This window comes from Trichosurus vulpecula, chromosome 8 (assembly GCF_011100635.1).
Source record: "Trichosurus vulpecula isolate mTriVul1 chromosome 8, mTriVul1.pri, whole genome shotgun sequence".
NCBI classification, from domain to species: domain Eukaryota; kingdom Metazoa; phylum Chordata; class Mammalia; order Diprotodontia; family Phalangeridae; genus Trichosurus; species Trichosurus vulpecula.
In genome coordinates this window covers 43514623-43532969 of record NC_050580.1, presented here as the reverse complement: position 1 = coordinate 43532969, position 18347 = coordinate 43514623, and the positions used below count along the sequence as shown (strand labels likewise).

Below are 18347 nucleotides of genomic sequence, written 5' to 3'. Positions count from 1 at the left end.
GGCAGAAAGAAGTCTTTATTGATCTGTAGCAAAGATAACTTGAGGATCAAACAAATAAAGCACTTTATAAAACCCTGAACTATATAAAAAAAAATGTCAGCTATAATTAGCTGTATCTGGTGTTAAGTGGCCAGCAATAATTTTTACCCTCATTTTGTAAATCTCTCTTTTAATTTTCAGGACATCCATTTTGGTATTGTTCTGGTATTGGTATAATTGTAATTTTTTAATTTGTCGGTTTTCTAGTTTTTTGGCTTTTTAAAATTTTTACATGACCAGTTCATTGATCTGCTCTCTTATTGATGTAAGCATTTAGGGAGATGAATTTTCCCCTAAGTAGTGCTTTGGCTGCACCCCACGAATTTGGGAAAGTTGTCTCATTGTCATCATCTTTAATGAGATTTTTTAAAAAATTGTTTCTGTGATTTGTTCTTTGACCCTCTCATTCTTTAGGATTGTTAGTTTCCAATTGATTTGTAATCTTTGCTTCAAAAGCCTTGTATTTAATGTAATTTTCATTGCCATTATGGTCAGTAAAAGTAAAATATTTCTGCTTTTCTTTGTGAGGCTTTTAAGCTCTAATACATGGTCACTTTTTGTGAAGGTATGGCCAGCAGGAATTGAGAACGATGAAACCAAACAACCCTGGACTGTGACTAAATAGGGAATTCCATTTTTTTATGAGGTGTTGAAATGAGACAACTATTTCTTCTAGACCCTCTTCCTCCATCTTTTATGTAGTCACTCATTGTTTAAAAGACCCAGGTTATTCTTTTTTCTACTACCATTCAAATTTAAAAAGAAAAGCCCCCACTTCTTAAATAGAGCCTAGTCTTGACCAAGACACTGCCTGGTATGACCTTCTAAAAAAGCACTCAGACCCTCTGCCACCTTGACCTCCATATCTTAGGAGGGTCTGTTTACAGTAAGTCACATAGTGGGTTCTTCCCACCATCCTCCTCTCCTCGCCCTTTACCCCCAATCCCTTCTGGCAGTGAACTCTCGTCATTGGGCCTCCAGTGGCTCCTTCGAACCTTTTGAATTTCACGAGGTTAGCCTTGTCTACTCCTATTGATACTCATTCAACCAAAAGTAAGAACAAACACAAAGAGGCACCATGTGTTCATGGCCACACGCGTTGGCCTAGGTGGGAAAGAGGACGGACAAAGTGACTGCCCTTCTTCCCATCCAAAGACCCATAGTAGTTCTTTTTCTTCTCAAAAGCCACCAAGGAGAGAGCGCTAGAGTCTCAGTGGGAACCTTTTTCATGGACTCTCTAGCTCAGGGACCAATTAAAAGGTTTTTCTTCACTACACAATAAAGCAGACAGGAAATAATCACAGAATACCTGCCCATGCTTTGAATGAGAGGCAGGACCTTTTCATTACACATTATCATGTGCTTCTAGAAGCAGGCCCACCAAGTCTCCCAGGTGCATTGGCAGAATCAAGTGTAAGATGACCAGCAAAGTAGGAAGGGACCAGGTTGTTAAGGCTGGTAGGTGAAGAACTGCTGCATCTCAAAAACATGATCACTGAAGCCTTCTTCCTTTTGCTATGGCCTGAAGACTAGCACACCAAAGGTCCTTCAAAAATGGCCTGGTTATAGCCTTCACTTCTTGTTCCTTCCCCCCGCCCCCCATATTCCTAACCCAGGTGTTTCATTTTAAGCTCTGAGCCCTCCTTATATGATTTAAGACATCTATAATAAGAGACCCTTGGCTTTATACATTGCCACTCTGTCTGATACTCTTGCGAAACTCCCTTTAAGCTCCAAGACAGATAACACCACTCAACAGTGATAGTAAAATCATTTTATTTAGTTTTCTTTCAAAAAGTAACATTTTGCATATAAATTTCGACTTCAAGATTACAGCATATATTTACCAAAAGGCACATCCCCAAAGAAGGGACAGAATCAAAAGCCCACTGAACTGAGTGAGCACTGGGAGACAAGCTTCTTGGGGAGTTTAAGTGGATGTGTACTTCCTTTAAAATTTGAAAAAAATTTCCTCCACAATGGCATCCCATTTCTAAGACCTGGCAGGTGTAGGGTGGGCAAACAGGAACCCATCACTATCACCTTAGGGTGATTTTTAGGCCTATAGCTTATTAAATGGAGGAGAATCTCTGGGTCTAAAAGTACAAAGGATCAAGGACACAAATTTTTCCACAACAGATACTTCAATCAGCAACAACAATAAAGCCATGTGGACTGCCAAGTTTATTTTGATCAACTTACCAAGAAACTTTACAGGTATAGGAGGCATAGAGGATGCAAAATTGAATTGAAAACTGAATTTATAAACTAAGCAAAGAATAAAAACAAATTTCCAATTACAATGCCGCCACAGTGCACAGCCCAGGAAACAGATCTCAAGAACTAATGTTCTATTTCAGGTTTGGGCTTTACCTTCTTGGCACAAGAGCAGACAAATGATTTTCTTGTCTGGTTTTCTTGTCCAACTAGAAACAGCTTCATAACTTGCACACTTAGTTACTGTTGCTTTTGGGAGGGTTTGAGAGGTCTCAGACCATTAGGATATGTGTCAATTCGGAATCTTTCTGTGGCACTGCCCAAAAGTGACTCTTCTTCCTTTTCAGGTGTCATTGGCAGGATGATGGCCTTCCAGTGACAGTTTGGGAAGGACAAACTGACCACTTTAGCATCCCAAGACTAGGCAGTTACCAACTAGCCAGCGAGGACATAGAAAGTAAGGGATGTCAAAGTGCACTAAACAATACTTCTTACTACATTTGGGTTTTTGATGAACAGTAGCAAGAATCATTGTGCTACAGAGTTACCAGGGCAGCCACAGGACTTGGCCTCAGAAATAGGCAGAGTGCTGGGGCATGCTGATGCCCCCAAATCCAGTTTAAAGAACAAAACCTCTTTCATTTAGGATAAAAGTGTGTAGTGGATAGCAAAGCCCTACTCCATTCTCAGGCAGCTGCTGAGCTGAGAACAAGTAACTCCCACGTCAGAGTCTTAAGACAGCTTGCTACAAACTCCCTGGATAGAAATACAGCCCAACAATCGCCCAAATGAGGGGAAATCAGGAACAGCAGTACTACGGTCCATAGAAGAAAGGATTAGTTTAATGACCTTAGAATCAGAAGCACCCTGTCCCTGAGTCTGTTGCTGCTGAATCTCCGCACCTATGTGCAATTTCCACACACCTAAGATGTGGCAGCAAGAAATCTTCAAGAGTTTCTGGTTGGATGGCAAGGTCTATGGACCAAATGGCCACAAACTTTGCTGTTGGACAACAGAATCCACTCACTTAGAAGGTCTTTTCCCAGAGAACCTCAATGGACTGGATGTCAATCACTTCTGTGAATTCTGAGTCTGTACCCCAAAGGGGAAAATAATGAGCCCTAGGACCCAGTCATTTGTAGAATTTCTCTTTACTGTAGCTATTGTACACCTGGGTCCCTTTGGCCCATTTTCCCTAGGGTCTGATGTAAACATTTGCAGATTGCCACTTAGAAAAGCCATTAACTCCTACAGATTTTTGTGTTTAACATTCCAGTGCAGGCAGTGTCTTAGCATTAGTCTTTTCCTTATTCACAAGTACCTAGCTTATAAAGGAACACACAGAGGGAGCTTGAAAGAACTGCGGTTGAAGAAAACCACCTGGCTGCCAGGGAGCTGCGTCCTGCAGTCAGTGGATAAACCAGGCCTATCCCAGGAGAGCAGAGTAGACTGAGCAGTAATTCTGTGAATTAATTTGCAGTCATTATAACCCTTGTCCCGATTATTGCCCCCACCCACCCACCCTCCCGACTGCCATATCTTGGTAGAGACAAGTTTTTCCAGCTCTTGCATCAACCTGTGCTTGCTTTGTTTCCAATGGGGCTTTTCTCAGAGGGCTCTGGGGCCTCCTTAGAGAGGAGAGAGATTTCTCTCCCAGTCCTGGCATCTGGATATTTGAAAGCACAAGAGGAGTCCATGAATATGCTAGGGATGCTGCTGCCAAAGTATATCTTACTGTTTGCAGCAATGGCCTGGTACTTTTTAAGCTCCAGATATTCCGGGGTTAATTTGAGCTGTGTGGAGCAAACAAGAGGAACGCTGTTAGAACACTTGAACTTCTCCCCTCCTTTTATAAAATAATGATTTCTCCTTTCTCTCTTCCTACCCTGTTCCCCTGAATACTTCTAGGAAACAATTCTGAATCCACTGAGCAGCACTTGGCCCCCTGCCCTCCCCAGAGCAGAGACCCTCAGTCTCCCCTCCATCTAGAAGCCAGGCACACCTTAATGACTCCTACTCCCCCCAATCTCACACCTCCAGCCCAATTTACTCATTACCTAGTCCTAGCCCATTCCATTTTGTACTTTAGAACTACAAAACTACTGACCAAAGTTCCCCATGTCCTCAGGCTTTCCAACCAAATTTTTTTCTACCTTTTCACTTTACAAGAAACGTGGCTATCCCCTGAGAACACTGCATCTTGTGTAGCCCATCCCCCTGGAGGCAAATCCTTTGAGATCAGTAGGCTGAAAGGAGAGGGGACACTCCCTGCCCCCCACTGCTACTTCCAGACTATAGGGGTTCTTCACCTTTTGGATCATGGATCCCTTTGGCAATCTGGTGAAGCCTATGGACCCCTTCTCAGAATATGTTTGTTGCCTACATTCATAAGTGAAAGAAATAATAAATTTCAGATGTCAGTGAAAATAAGGAAGCTATTTCTTTTGCCCATACAACTTCACAGACTCCCTCCCTGACATCTATTTACAGACATGGACTCCAGGTTAAGAATCTCTGTTCCATGTAATACCTTATCACCAGTCATTTAAGGTCCATTCAAACCTAGCCTCCTCTTCCATCCCTGTCACCTGCCGTCACACTGGGAAGGTTACCTACTTTATCCCTTGGAGTATGCTGCCCACTGCCACTGGGGACAGTTACCTGGTGATCCAGGAGATGTTTAGGCTCCACAAGCTTCCTCCAGATTTCATCTGATTCTGGCCTCTAGTTCTGAGAATCTTAGGATCACAGACGTAAAGCTCAAAGAGATCTCAGAGAACATCTAGGCCACTGCCTCATCTCTGCCTTTACCCAATCGGTTTTCCAAGTCTTGTCCGTTCTTCCTCTATGACATCTTTCACATCTGTCCCATTTTCTCCCCTCACAGGCTCCATACCAGTTAAGGCTTTTATCCAGTCTCTCTCCTCTCTTATCTGTTACACATCTGCCAAAATCATTTTCCTTAAAGCAGAGGACTGAGCATGCTATGCCCCTTTCCCAGAAGCTTCAGAGTCTCCCTCCAGTCTCTAGGATAGAAGACAGACTCCTTTCTTTGACATCTCAAGTCCTTTATAATTCAGCTCCAGATTTATCCAACAGTTCTTATGCCCTCTCCACTTCAGCCAAACTGTCACTCAAGCCTGGAGTGTGCTCCACCCTTAGCTCCATAAAGATAGATAGAGATATACATATAGATACATCTGTGTGTAAATGTATATGTATGCATATATATGATATATGTATACATATATAATATGCATATTATGTATGTGTGTGCGTGTGTGTACATGTATAGGCAATACAATTGAGGTTAAGTGACTTGCCCAGGGTCACAGCTAGTGTCAAGTGTCTGAGGCTGGATTTGAACTCAGGTCCTCCTGACTTCAGGACTAGTGCTTTACCCACTGTGCCACCTAGCTGCCCCTCTTGCCTCCACCTTTGGGAATCTCGGAGTTTTCTTCTACAAGGCTCAGATACTACTTCTCACAAAATGCCTTTCCTAGTCCCTCTGATGTTAATGCTCTTCTCCATCCCCATTCTCCACTAAGACAGCTTTGTATTTGCTTAGTAGAATGTAAATTTGGGATGTAAAAAATCCACTGACCTTCTCTCAAATGATCTCCAGTATATTTCACCCTTCTGACACATGGATTTCTACGTGAGTGTATCTTCTTAACAGTCACTGCTGTTTCTCTACCCCTCTTCTACCTAATCTGTGACTCCTGAATAATGTCCACCTCCTTCCACAACAATATTCTAGACACATCCTTGCATTAAGATCTCTAAGTCACTTATTTTTCCCATGTTATGTGTCTTTGTGTATAAACGCTGAAGGCCAAGGGTTTTATTACCCCCCTTTCTCCTCATATTATTTGCTGAGAATTATTCAACTGGTCTAATGACAGTTATGACTCTTCTCCAGTCATAATTACTCTTCTCTGTCTCAACACACACATATACACACAGAATTTTCTCCCTCCAACTCCATTTTCAGTTTTAACGCCTTCTGTCAGATCTGTAAATCTCCAAAAAAAACAAACCATTTTTACTAGCTCTAACTAGAGCTAGTAAAATACATCTAACTAGATGTATTCCCTCCCTGGCCAGCCCAACAATCCTATCTCTTAAGCCACCAATCCCAATCTGAAGTCCTTTCTTCTTCACTAGCTGTCTGGTTTGCCAATCTCTATCTTCTGAAGCCCCTTAAGTTAAATCAAAGTCACTGATGAAACAAACATCTACTTAACTTCCATTTGTTGCCTAGTACCTATGTCATCAAAAGCAGCAATGCTTCCTAATTCCTGCTAGCAGCGTCATTTGTCCTCACGGGACTCAACAAAAATGAACAGCGGATATAAGATTTGATTAGATCTCAGACGTAGGATTACACTGTGGATCAAGGGCTAAACTTGGAATCAGGAAGAGCTGGGTTTGAATCCTCTGTTGGCCACTTACTGGCTGCGTGACCATGGACAAGTCACTTAACCTCTCTTTGCCTCAGTTGCTTTACCTCTAAGATGGGGGCATTAACAGTATCTACACTCCGGAGGGTTTGGGGAAGGATCAAATGAGATAATATGTGTAAAGCACTTTCTACAGTGCTTTAAGGTTTCCAAGAACCTTTCCCCATTCTAAGATTGTATGTTCCCAAGTCTCAACAGAAGCTCCACCAGGGCCCAAATCACGTCCCTCAAAGAAAGCAGCTATCGCCTGGCTTCAGTGCCCTGGCTTCCTGATGGACTGAGAGCTCTGGCAGATATGACAGCCAGGATATCATCTATCTGAGCCTTGTTCTCCACTCAGTTTCCCAAAACTAAATTTCTGACTATGTCTAGTTCTTAGATTACTCTAAGCACTGTCCCCTTGCTGCTGTTTGTTGTATTTCCCCTGGAGCAGAAATTCTGATTACATTCAGACTGCATCAGGGATTACTTCAAGTTCTGATCTTAGAAACCCTTTCCTTTCCTCTGCGCAGGCAACCAAGAGCTAACTTTTCCCGACTTACCTGGCGGCAGAGACTCCACAGTACATACTTTCCTTCAGACATTAGATGACATCACCTCCATCCCATTATTGCCGATAGGTAGCATAAGGGAACTTCCAGACCAGATCCCACCCTTCTACTTCCCACACCCAGAATACCAGACAGGGAAGGTTTCGGGGGCAAAGCCGGTCACCTTGTTTGAAGTGGCATGCTTGTGTGCAGTGTAGTATTCTGCATCTGCTCTTGCCTTCTCTCGGGCCAGGAATGCAGCATCTAGTAGGAAAGCACAGTGAAAGAATACTAAAATCAAAGTTTCTAAAGTGTCCCCCACTTGGGGAAGATTTCAGATCCCCTCCTGATGAGTTGCACACCCCAGAATCTGAGGGTATATAAGCAGTACCAGATATAGATTACCGACTTAGCTTTAAAAAGTAGCCACTAAACATTTTTTCAATAAAAGAAGCCTTATTACTCTGCTCATTTTAAGCTTGCCTATTTCCCCACGATCTCTTCCTTTCCCTTTCCTCTCTTTCTTCTCTCTCTACTCATGCAGTCCTAGCCACTACAATAAAATTAATGGCAATGCCATATCCCATAAAACAAAGTTACTCCTGCTCTCCCTCTCTCTGAAGTTCCCAGTCTAGAGGTACAACAAGGGCATTCCTGGCCTTAAGAAGAGGTATTGTTCTTTGCACCTTCCAGATCACCTGACAGAACGCCTGAATCAATCAACATTGACGGAACATTCCATTCCCTTACATTCTCTCTAACCCATCCCAGCCATCTCCTACCAATCAGTTCTGAAAGAAACAATTACTCCAGAATCACTTGGGGCAAGGATGGAGAGACAAAAGTAGTAGGGTACAAGTAAAAAAGCATCTGAATATTCAAAAAATGTTTGGGAGCTGAAAGAAGCTAACCCGTGAAATCAAAAGAGCCCTGACATCTACTAAGGATCCAACATTTGTTTCTTCAATTATAGGAGAAAATTAAGTCACAAGAAACATACATGAGAAGAAAAAGGCAGCCAGCTTATCAACCCCATTTTAAGAGGGCAAACTAAGGCCCAAGGTCAAATGATTTACCCACAGTCACAGACCAGAAGCTGAGAACATAGCCAGATGTTTTGGTTGAGCTGCCTATAACTGGCCTGCCTGGCACTGGCGACCAGTCAAGAGAAGACCTGGTTGTGGCCATGCACTCTCCCTATCCCCCCCAATGACAAGAATTCTTCTTTCCCTGAGAAAGAAGGGCAGTGCATAAAAGAGGGGTGGCCCTCAACTGCAACAACACACCTTCAATTTCAGAAATGCGTTTCTCAGTTTCTTTTTCCATCACCTTCTGCTGAAACCGGATTTTTGCCACTTGTGCAGTTTTCTCTGCCTCTACAATTAAGAACAAGAAAAAAATGTCCTTTTAAATTAAAAGCAGTGTTTATTAGCACACACACAATCTAGCACTAAGTAGTATATTATAACATGTAAATCTTATGCTCACCACTAGACTACAAACCCCTCATAGACAGCGTAAAGGAGCTACTTAATAAACACTTGGCAAAATGATAAAAATGAAGACATAATTGTTACTTGATTATTCTGAGGTGCCATGACAAGAAAACAGAGGTCAAATGCAATCTTTGACTCTGAAGAGCTTAATCCTTATTTAGGGAACATCATATACAGATAGGAAAAGCAGTGGGGTAAACCATACCCCAAATAACACAACCACATGACTACATACCCAAGCGAGGAGGGAAAAAGGAACAGGGAAATGACCAAAGAAAGAAGGGGCAAACTGGGAAAAGACTTGAGAATTGAGAGAACATCATCCTGGCACTAGAAGCAAGAGGGGCAAAGGCCTGGAGCTCGGTATGAGCAGTCACATGGAGGGGATGGCAGAAAGACTAGGTCTGGGTGGAGAGAAGAGCAGCAAAAAAGGAGGTTCAAGCTGTGCTTCATAGTTTCATTTGGCATAAGGCTTTGAAAGGAGGACGTGCCTAGGTAGGAGAAGGGTAAAAACAGTGTTGGAGGACACTATCCGGCCAGCTGTAGCTGCTGACCTCCGCCAAGAACATCTGAGGAGGTCATGGAGCTCACAGGAAGCCAGTCTCTTCACAGGCAAGAACGCCCAACACGAGCACGGCACACACACCAAGAGCACAACAAACCAATTACAGTAAAAATTCAATCAACGACATTTTTTACTTGGGGAATGACAATAAAAATAATAGCTGACATTTGTGTAGTGCTTGCTATGTACCAGGCAATGTCTCCTTTGACGCCCCCTCCCCAGCCCTGGGAATTGAGTCCTATGAGTAACCCCAATTTACAGTGAAGGAAACTGCCTTATCCAAAGGTTAAGTGAAACAATGGTCTTCCTGACTCAAGGACGGGTAACTCTGTGCACTATGGCGCCACCTAGCGGCCCCAATATTTCCCAACTTCCATTCATGGGAGGTACACTTAGGTTTTACAGCACTTTATTTCTATCTCCAGAGTAAATTACAAAAAAGGACAGAATCTCCCAACTGTGTGTCTTGGTCCCATTTCCAGAAGCCAATGTACTGGCTGAATACCGTGTAGCATATCTTTCTTTTTCTCCACCACAGCACCCAACATCTAACCGATCTACTACCATCCAATGCAGTGTCTTGACGTTTGATCAGAAATGTAAATATGAACAGAAACTCAACATTACAGGTCTAGCCCTAAGTCTAATATTATATTTTGAGCTCTTGGAGAATAGGGGCTGTGTCATTTGTCATCTTATATCCCCAACACCCAGCACAGTGCTTTGCACAAAAGTGATGAATCTGCTAAAATCATGGGAGAAACCTCTGACCCACAAGCAGGACCCAGACTTCCCAAAAAGGTGATACTTCTCTGCCAACAACATCAGAGTACAAAGAATAATTATTCTTATGAGGGCAATTTCTCCTATGATTACCTCCAAACACTACCTTATTACAGCAGACTCTTGAAATTTCAAGGATAAACAATTAAGAACTACTCTTCAAAATTTAAAAGGGCACTGATAAACGAGAGGCCCCAAGCACCCAAAGCACCCTTCCTTCTACATGTTTCTATCACCCTCTATTTCCTTCAGTGAGCCATAACATGAAATGAATATACATCTCTTCATATTTGGTTTATCTAATGAATAAAGTTTCATATTCCCTCTCTGAAAAAAAATCTTAAAAGATATTTATGTTTCTCTCTAAAAACAAAGCAAAGAAACAATAGCTGTATTAACGGGCTTCTGGCTTGTGCATGGCCCTCCTGGTTATGCTTCCCTAGAGGGGAGGGAACCCCCACAGAATTCAGTTTCTCTACTTTATTCTCAAGATTTCGTGTTCTTTTAAAAACAGCTGAAAAAATTAAAATAGGAAGTTATTATGGAAAGCTGGGTGCATATACACAACTACAAACAAATCTTCCATAAAAATGAGGGGAAAAAAAATCAACAAATATTCATACTAAAGAAAATACAAAACAATTTTTTTGGCTTTGGAATACAGTTTATATTTTATTTCTCCGCCCAATTATGCTTTGGTTATATTAACATGAAAATAATTCTGCAAGGCTTAAATGTAAAGCAATAGATAGAGAAGGGGCCAGTGATGAGCTAGACAAGCAGGGAAGTGGTACAAAGCAATGGGTGTGTGGACAGTGAACCCATGACCACACGGCTACTTTGGGCAGCATTTGTCTAGCAAAATGCAATAGGATGTACATTAGAAATGAGTGCTTTGCACTACCAATGATTAGATATATACTTCCTAACCTTTTACCACATTCATTTTCTTTCGCTAACTCATAGTTGTTGGGTTTTTTAAGTCCACAGGGAGACATACTGCCAATAACGTCCACTATAAATATCCTTGGAAACAAGTGAAACAGCAGTACTCCCAGCAGCAGAGGTTGGGAGTTAAGTGTGACCTAGCTTCATACCTTACTTCGGGAAGGCTGGAGAAGAGGGGAGGGTCCAGGCAAGCAGTTAGGTAGCACAGTGAATAGGCCTAGAGTCCGGACGACCTGAGTTCAAATTTGTCCTTAAACACGTGTCAGTTGTGTGACCTCGGCCTGTCTCAGGGACAATAACAGCGCTGACCTCACAGGGGCGTTACAAGGATCAAATGAAATATTGTAAAGTACTTGCCACAGCACCTGGCACACACTAGGTATTTAATAAATGCTTCTCTTCCATACACTCCCCCCCACCCCAGTATGACTGGATCATCACAAAGGTCAGCATGAGGTGGCTCATTATCTGTTAATAGTATTAACTCATTCAATACATGTATCCACAAGAGACATTCATTGTAAATGGGAGCCTTGGTACCTATGATAGCCTTTTTCCTCTCTGTTTCTGCTTCTTTCTCCACCACCTTTTGCTTCTGTGCAGCTATAAGGAGTTTGGTCTTCTCAGCTTCCCTGTGGAGTAGAATATTTTTAAAATTAGGAATGATTCAATTCAATAAAGGTTTTTAAACGACCTACAATGCGCAAAGTGCTGTGACTGATGCTGAGAATACAAAGACAAAACACAAAGCAGCAGTCATTCAAGAAGTCTGCGTTCTCCTAGGAGACACCACAGGGACCCAAAACGAAACAAAACAAAAAAATCCAGAAAATCTGGGGTGGGAATGAGAAGGAAAAACTATGGCAGGGAGTGGCAGAGAGGGTGAGGGGGGAACCTAGAAGGAAGTTAAGGATTTAACTTAATCCTTAAATTAGAGGTGAGGATAGAGTACATTCCGGGAATGGGAGATGGAGCTCCCAGCTAGTGGGCAAGTTTGTCTAGAATGCATGAAGGAAGGTAAAAGGAACAAGTGGAGAAGGAAAGAGCTTTAAATGCCAAACAGAGTCAGACTATTCAATTGGCAGTTGAGAATGACTGGAAAAGGAAGCACTCGGAAGAAAGGAGATCATTTAATTAGAAGCCTACTGCAGTAATCCAGGTTAGAAGTGACGAGCGCCTGAGGTGTGAATGGAAAGCAAATGAATGTGAGATGTTATTGTCCAAGCAGAGTCACTGAGACTTAGCAACTGATTGGCAGGCAGCGAGGTGGTACAGTGAACAAAGCATGGGCTTGAAGCAAGGAAAGCCTGAGTTCACATCCCACGTTGTTTACTGACTGGGTGACGCTCGGGGTCACTGAACCTCTCTCAGTCTCAGTTTTCTTCTCTGTAAAATGGGGATAATAATAGTACCTGCCTCCCAGGGCTGTTGTGAAGACAAAATATTTGCAAAGCACTCTGCAAACACTAAAATATTATATAAATGTTGTTGTTAAGGTGACGGTTATTGTAACAGGGGCACTGAAGGACTTGTACTGAAAAAACTTGCATAAGGTTTCAAATCAGAGCGACTAAAAGGATGCTGTTGCCCCCGAAGAATTAGGAAAGTTGGGAGGAGATTTAGGGGGAGAAAATAATGAGTTTCATTCTTGGAGTCAGGAAGGACTTGAGTTCAAATCTGACCTCAGACACTTACTAGCTGTGTGACCACGGGCAAGTCACTTAACCCCAGTTGCTTCAAAAAAAAAAAAAGGATGTAAGAGGATTATGGAGAATATAGAAGGCTAAGGGTATACCATCTGATGAGTTAAGATTCAAGAAGAATAAAGAGAAGGTAGCTGGTTTGTCTTGTAAAGTGAGAAAAGATTGGTTGGTTGGTTGTTGTCCTTCGTTCTCAAAGAGGACCAAAATGACATCACTATGGTAGAGCCAAGATTCAGTATGTCTGACTGGCTGATCAGGCCAATACGAGCTCGGAATGCTCTTCCACAGGTCCAGCACAAATAGTCCATGTGAACATTTGGGATGGATACTCCAAACTTGTGCATCTTTGACCCTTTGAGTTGTTTCAGTCCTGTTTTGCTCATAGAGCACAGCACCTTCTCTGATGTGAGCAGCCATGATGAGTGGTCCTGTGCCAATCACACAATCAATTCCAAAGTTCTTGAGAGTGTCCTTGTATCACTTCTTCTGATCACCATGTGAACGCTTGCCCTATGTAAGTTCTCCATGAAATAGTCTTTTTGGCAAGCATATGCTTTGCATTTGAACAACATGACCAGCCCATCAGAGTTGCGCTCTCTGAAGCAGAGTTTGAATGTTTGGCAGTTTAGTTCAAGTAAGGCCCTCAGTGTCTAGTACCTTATCCTGCCAGGTGATCTTCACAATCTTTCTAAGACAATTCAAACGGAAGTGATTCAGTTTCCTGGTATGGCGCTGGTAGACTATCCAGATCCATCAAAAGTAAAGTACAAACAAAGCTTAGAGAGATGCAGGATTCTTGGCTCAGTAAGAAAAGATAGTGAAACAAATTAAGGGTTGAGTAAATTGAGTGAATTGGTGGGTGGGTCAAATTGATTATTAAAAAAATAAGTGTCTGAGATGCTCATAGGACTAATTCAGGTATAGGTGTCTAGCAGGCAAGCTGGTGATGGAAGACGAAAGGCTCAAGGGAAAGATAAGGCCAATATACCTAAGTTTGGGAGTCATTCAATACAATTCCACTCTACAAGCATGTACTAAGCACCCATGTATGTGACAGAGGACTATGCTGAGCACCCAGGGATACAAGCCTAGGACTAAACAGGCCAGGCCCTCAAGGACCTTGTATTCTATAGGGAGAAACACAGGGAGTACACAGATAAGTATACACAAAGTACACACATTATATAATGAAGTAATCTTGAGGGTGCAGGGGAGAGAACTATCAACTGGGAGATTAGAAAAGGCTTTCTGTGGAAGATGCTGGGCCCTGAGCTGTGCTTGGAAGAAGGCTAGTGTTTCCTAAGTATACATGAGAAGAGAGATCGTTTCCAGGAATGGGAGACAGGCTCACACAAAGATAAAGAAGCAGGAGAACAGGAGGACTCAAAGAAGAGACAGGACTTTTACTTGGGGTGGATGAGACAACAATGATGGCCACCAGAGAGAAGACAGAGTGGCTCGATGGTCCCTAGCTGCTTTCACGCAGTTTGTCCCATTAGACTGGGAGCTCCACGAGGGCAGTGGTCACTCTTTGGCCTGACTTATGTCTCCAGGGCTCAGCACAGTGCCTTGCCCATAGGAGGTGCTTCATAAATGTTTGTCAACGACTCAATTCTTGTTTTGTTTTCACTGCAATAACAGGAGAAATGACATCCAAAGTAAGAAAGGAGAGGGTAAGAGAGTACTTTGCTGCACTTGATAAATCCAAGTCACGTGCCAAGATGGAAGAGTGGCAGGAAGCAGTAAAGCGGAGCTTTTCCCCACAAAACTTCTCTAAAGAGATCTAGAACACGCACCAGACTGAATCCTCATATGGAAATCCAGAAAACATCAGCAGATCATCTGAGCAGAGCACTCTAGTGCTCAGGGAAAGGATGAACACCAGGGCAAAAGGAGGCCTCAACTTCATACCATGGCTCCACCAGACACATAATACAGGGGCACTGAGATGGGGACAGGTGTAAACTGGAAGCTCTGTCACCAGTTTCAGGCCATAGGCCCAAGGTAGACTGAGAGGGGGTGGGATTCTAGGTACAAAGGTCCTGGTCAGTGCACCAAAAAAGGAGGAAGCTGTCAGCCAAGTGGCAACAGCATCTCAAACCCCAAAAGCAAAGCAGGGTCTCAAATTCAACATCTAGCCCAGGCTGAATTAGAAAAACCAGGGCAGGAATCCCAGACCAAACAGAAGCCTATAATTCTGCTCAATAACAGCAATATTGTACAATGCTCACCTATGAATGACAGCTGTTCTCAGAAATACAAAGATCCAAGACAATTCTGAAGGATTTATGATAAAAAATGCCATCCATCTCCAGAGAAAGAACTGATGGAGTCTGAATGCAGACTGAAGCAGACTTAAAAAAAAAACACAATACTTTTTGTGTGTTGGGGTTTTTTCGGGTCTGTTTTCTTTTACAATATGACTAACATGTAAATATGTTTTACATGACTATACATACGTAACCTATACAAACAGTTTGCCTTTTCAATGAGGGGAGAGCAGAGAGAAGGATGGAGAGAATTAGGAACTCAGGATTTTTTTAAAAAAGTATGTCAAACATTGTTTTTACATAAAATTAGAAAAAAAATCTATTTTAAAAAAGCATTTCTGAAGTACTTGCTATACGCAGAGCACTGTGCCAAGTGCTGGGGATAAGTCCCCATTCTAAAGGAGCTCACCTTCTAATGAAGGAGACAACACACATGGAAGGTTTCAGTTGCAAGTCAAGAGCAGCAAAGTAGATGCTAATACCTATTCTTCAATGGTATTTCCACTTATAAAATCACACCAATGTCTGACACTGAAATATTTGATAATATCAAGGACTTTGGTAGCAAGAACAATGTTTTCTGGGTCTGAGGTAGTTACAACTGTAACACCCAGAGGAACATTGCCAAACTGTATTTCCAAAGAGGCTGTTTCCCAGGATGATGGCTGCAGATAATATGGTGGAAGCATCACTACTGCCCAGGCTTTGGGGTTCAGGGTCCCTGGATTGGCCTCCACTATGACCTGAGGGGCAATGGTAGTCAAGGTGGTGGTGGTAGTTAGGCTTGCCTGACACATGCTGCCTCCTGTCTCTCCCTCAGGGTGCCTTGCCTGGCTCTGCAGGTAACAATTGGTTGGCAGTTGGTAAGTATGGCTAGCCCCTTCTTCACAGAAGTTGCTTCCTCAAATGATGGCTGTGAGGGCTGGGCTGGAAGTAGAACTGGTAATCTGGGGGAGCTGCCAAACCCAGGAATCCTAGACTTGTCTGTCTACTGGTGGCAAGTGGTCAGTAGTTGTTGCTAGTAGTGACAAGAAAGATGGATTCCTTCTCTGCAAAGATCTCTCCCCTCAATGATGACTGGCAAGAAATGGGCTGGCAGTATGTCTCGTGGTTTGGATTTACTGCTATTCCGAAGGCTTTTGGCTTAGGGTCCTGGACGGTCTCCATCAGGGTCAACAAGGAAATGGTGATGATAGTTTGATTTTCTTGGCAACCATTGATTCCCATCTCTCCCTCGGGAGGCCTTGCTGCTTCAGCTAGGCTGGCTGGCAAGTTCTGGGGGTAGTAGCTGGAGGAGATGGCTGGTCCCTTCTCCACAAAATTGCTTCCTCAGATGATGGCTGAGAGAGGGGATGAAAGCAAGACCAGTGGTCTGGGTGAGTGGGGAGGGAGCTCCTGTGCCTAGTAATTCAAGCTGTCTCAAAATGGAATGGAATACTGCCTAGAAGGTTGGTAGGTTCCCCCCCCACACACACCCAGAGCTCTTCAAACAAAGGCTGGACTTTCATATCCAGATTGGCCTCAACAGCCAATGAATCATTCTTCTGGAAGTTATGATTCACCATGTCATTGATTATTATACAGACTGAATTCATGGGGCTTTTATTTCACTCTACACATCAGTTCACCCAAGTTCTTCTAGGTACCTACCTCATTTGCTATCTCCTCTAGCACAACAATATTCCATTATTCCACTATCCCATAATTTGTTCAGTCATTCAGGAATCTATTTTGCTTCCATTTCTTTGTTACAACAAGAAGTGCCACTCTCTCTCGGTTTGTGAATTTGCAGGTCTGAACTGAAAAGAATCAACTTAATAGTGATTACAACCAAACCCATGGGAGCTGATGAAATAGCAAGAGATCATACCAAGAGAGTGTAGAAAGAGAAGCCCTAGAACAAAGCCCTGAGGACTTCTACAGTTAATGGTCAAGAAATTGATAATGATACAGCAAAGGAAATAGGAGAGGGAATGGTTTGATAAAGAACCAAAGTAAAACAATGTCAAAAGAAGCCAAAAGGAGAAAAGCTAATCTAGAGTAAGAGTCTGGTCGCCAAAGTCAAAAGCTGCACTAATCTTAAGTAAAGTGACTGGGGGACACCAAGAGCTGGATTGAAGTGAGGGAGGAATAGAGGCAATGAGAATAGCCAAAACTTTCTATGAGTGGTTACAAAAGAAGAGCTATAGGAAGATACCTTGAAGGAATGGCAGGGTTAAGAGTGGGTGGTTGGTTCTTTTAAGATTGGGGGGAGACAGCTGGTCATGTTTTGGGCAGTTTCCTTCAACAGTGAAGGAAAAATGATCAAGAGGTCAAGTTCTCCAAGGAGATAGGAAGTAAATGTCGCATGGTTGGCCTTTCATCAGGAACAAAGCAAAGAAGAGGATGAGAGATGGTATAGAGAGGTTCTGGGGAGCAGAGGGAGCTCAAAGTAGGAGGCAAGATCCTCTGTTAAGATGGAAAGAAAAGGGATGACAATGTAAGCTTGAGGAGAGAATTAGGTGGTTTAGAAAAGCCGCTGCAGAATGAAATGGAGATTCAAAGTTTCATGCAGAATTTACTTTTTGTATTCTGCTTTGTGTATGGAAATGTTCTCTTTTTTGACCGTCAAGTTTATAATAAAAACTTTAAAAAAAAAGATTAGCCATTGCAGGGAACATAATATAAGTCAAATGGGGAAGAATAAAAGGCTTGCTTTGTAATGAGACCCCAGAATTCACAGCAGGCTTGGTCAGCGTGGTTGAATGATCTTCTTTAGCAGTGTGCAAAGAGGAGTAGAGAAAGCAGAAACGGATAACTCAAAGTTGAGTTTTGGCAAAGTGATAGAACATGGGGCTAAGAGATACAGGGCATATTTCAATACATGATGAAGCCATGAAGAGTGCATCCCTTCCAACAGTGCCAGTCACAACATATATCCAGTTTTCAGGTACCTTACATGTAAAAGGTAGATGACCTTTCAAGTTCTCTCCTCCTGATGTAAATGCTACAAACAAGGGACCTTCCCTTTAAAATTAAAAGTAACTCAGTTCACTATAGAACAATCTAAAAGAAAACTGAGTATACAGTCTTGAAAATTTCTAATGAGCTAAAATTTTAAAGCTACTCAAAACTCAGAAGGCACCTCCCCAGGCCCCAACGGATAAACGGCCAGCTGATAACTGCCAAAAGAATACCAACTGCTAATGATCATTTGAAAAAATAATCAATCTCACTAAAAATCAAAGAGAAGCAAAAATTAAAATACTGCTAATACATCACCTCACACTCACACTGACAAAAGTGATTAAAAACAATGAAGCTATTTTCTCAATCTTTTAAGTTTGACATATT

The 18347-nt window shown here is 42.5% G+C and overlaps 1 protein-coding gene across 2 annotated transcripts in view; it reads right to left on the bottom strand.

Moving 5' to 3' along the window:
* Positions 1 to 1798: 1798 nt before the first annotated feature.
* Positions 1799 to 18347, bottom strand: part of ERLIN1 (ER lipid raft associated 1) — a 59061-nt gene continuing 42512 nt past the window's right edge. For both annotated transcript variants that reach the window (XM_036735317.1, XM_036735318.1), the window contains 4 exons: positions 11582 to 11673; positions 8536 to 8625; positions 7434 to 7513; positions 1799 to 4049 (listed from right to left, as the gene is read on the bottom strand). In XM_036735317.1, coding sequence (XP_036591212.1) covers positions 3828 to 4049; positions 7434 to 7513; positions 8536 to 8625; positions 11582 to 11673 — 484 coding nt within the window. In that variant the 3' untranslated portion in view covers positions 1799 to 3827. The remainder of the gene's footprint in view (positions 4050 to 7433; positions 7514 to 8535; positions 8626 to 11581; positions 11674 to 18347) is intronic.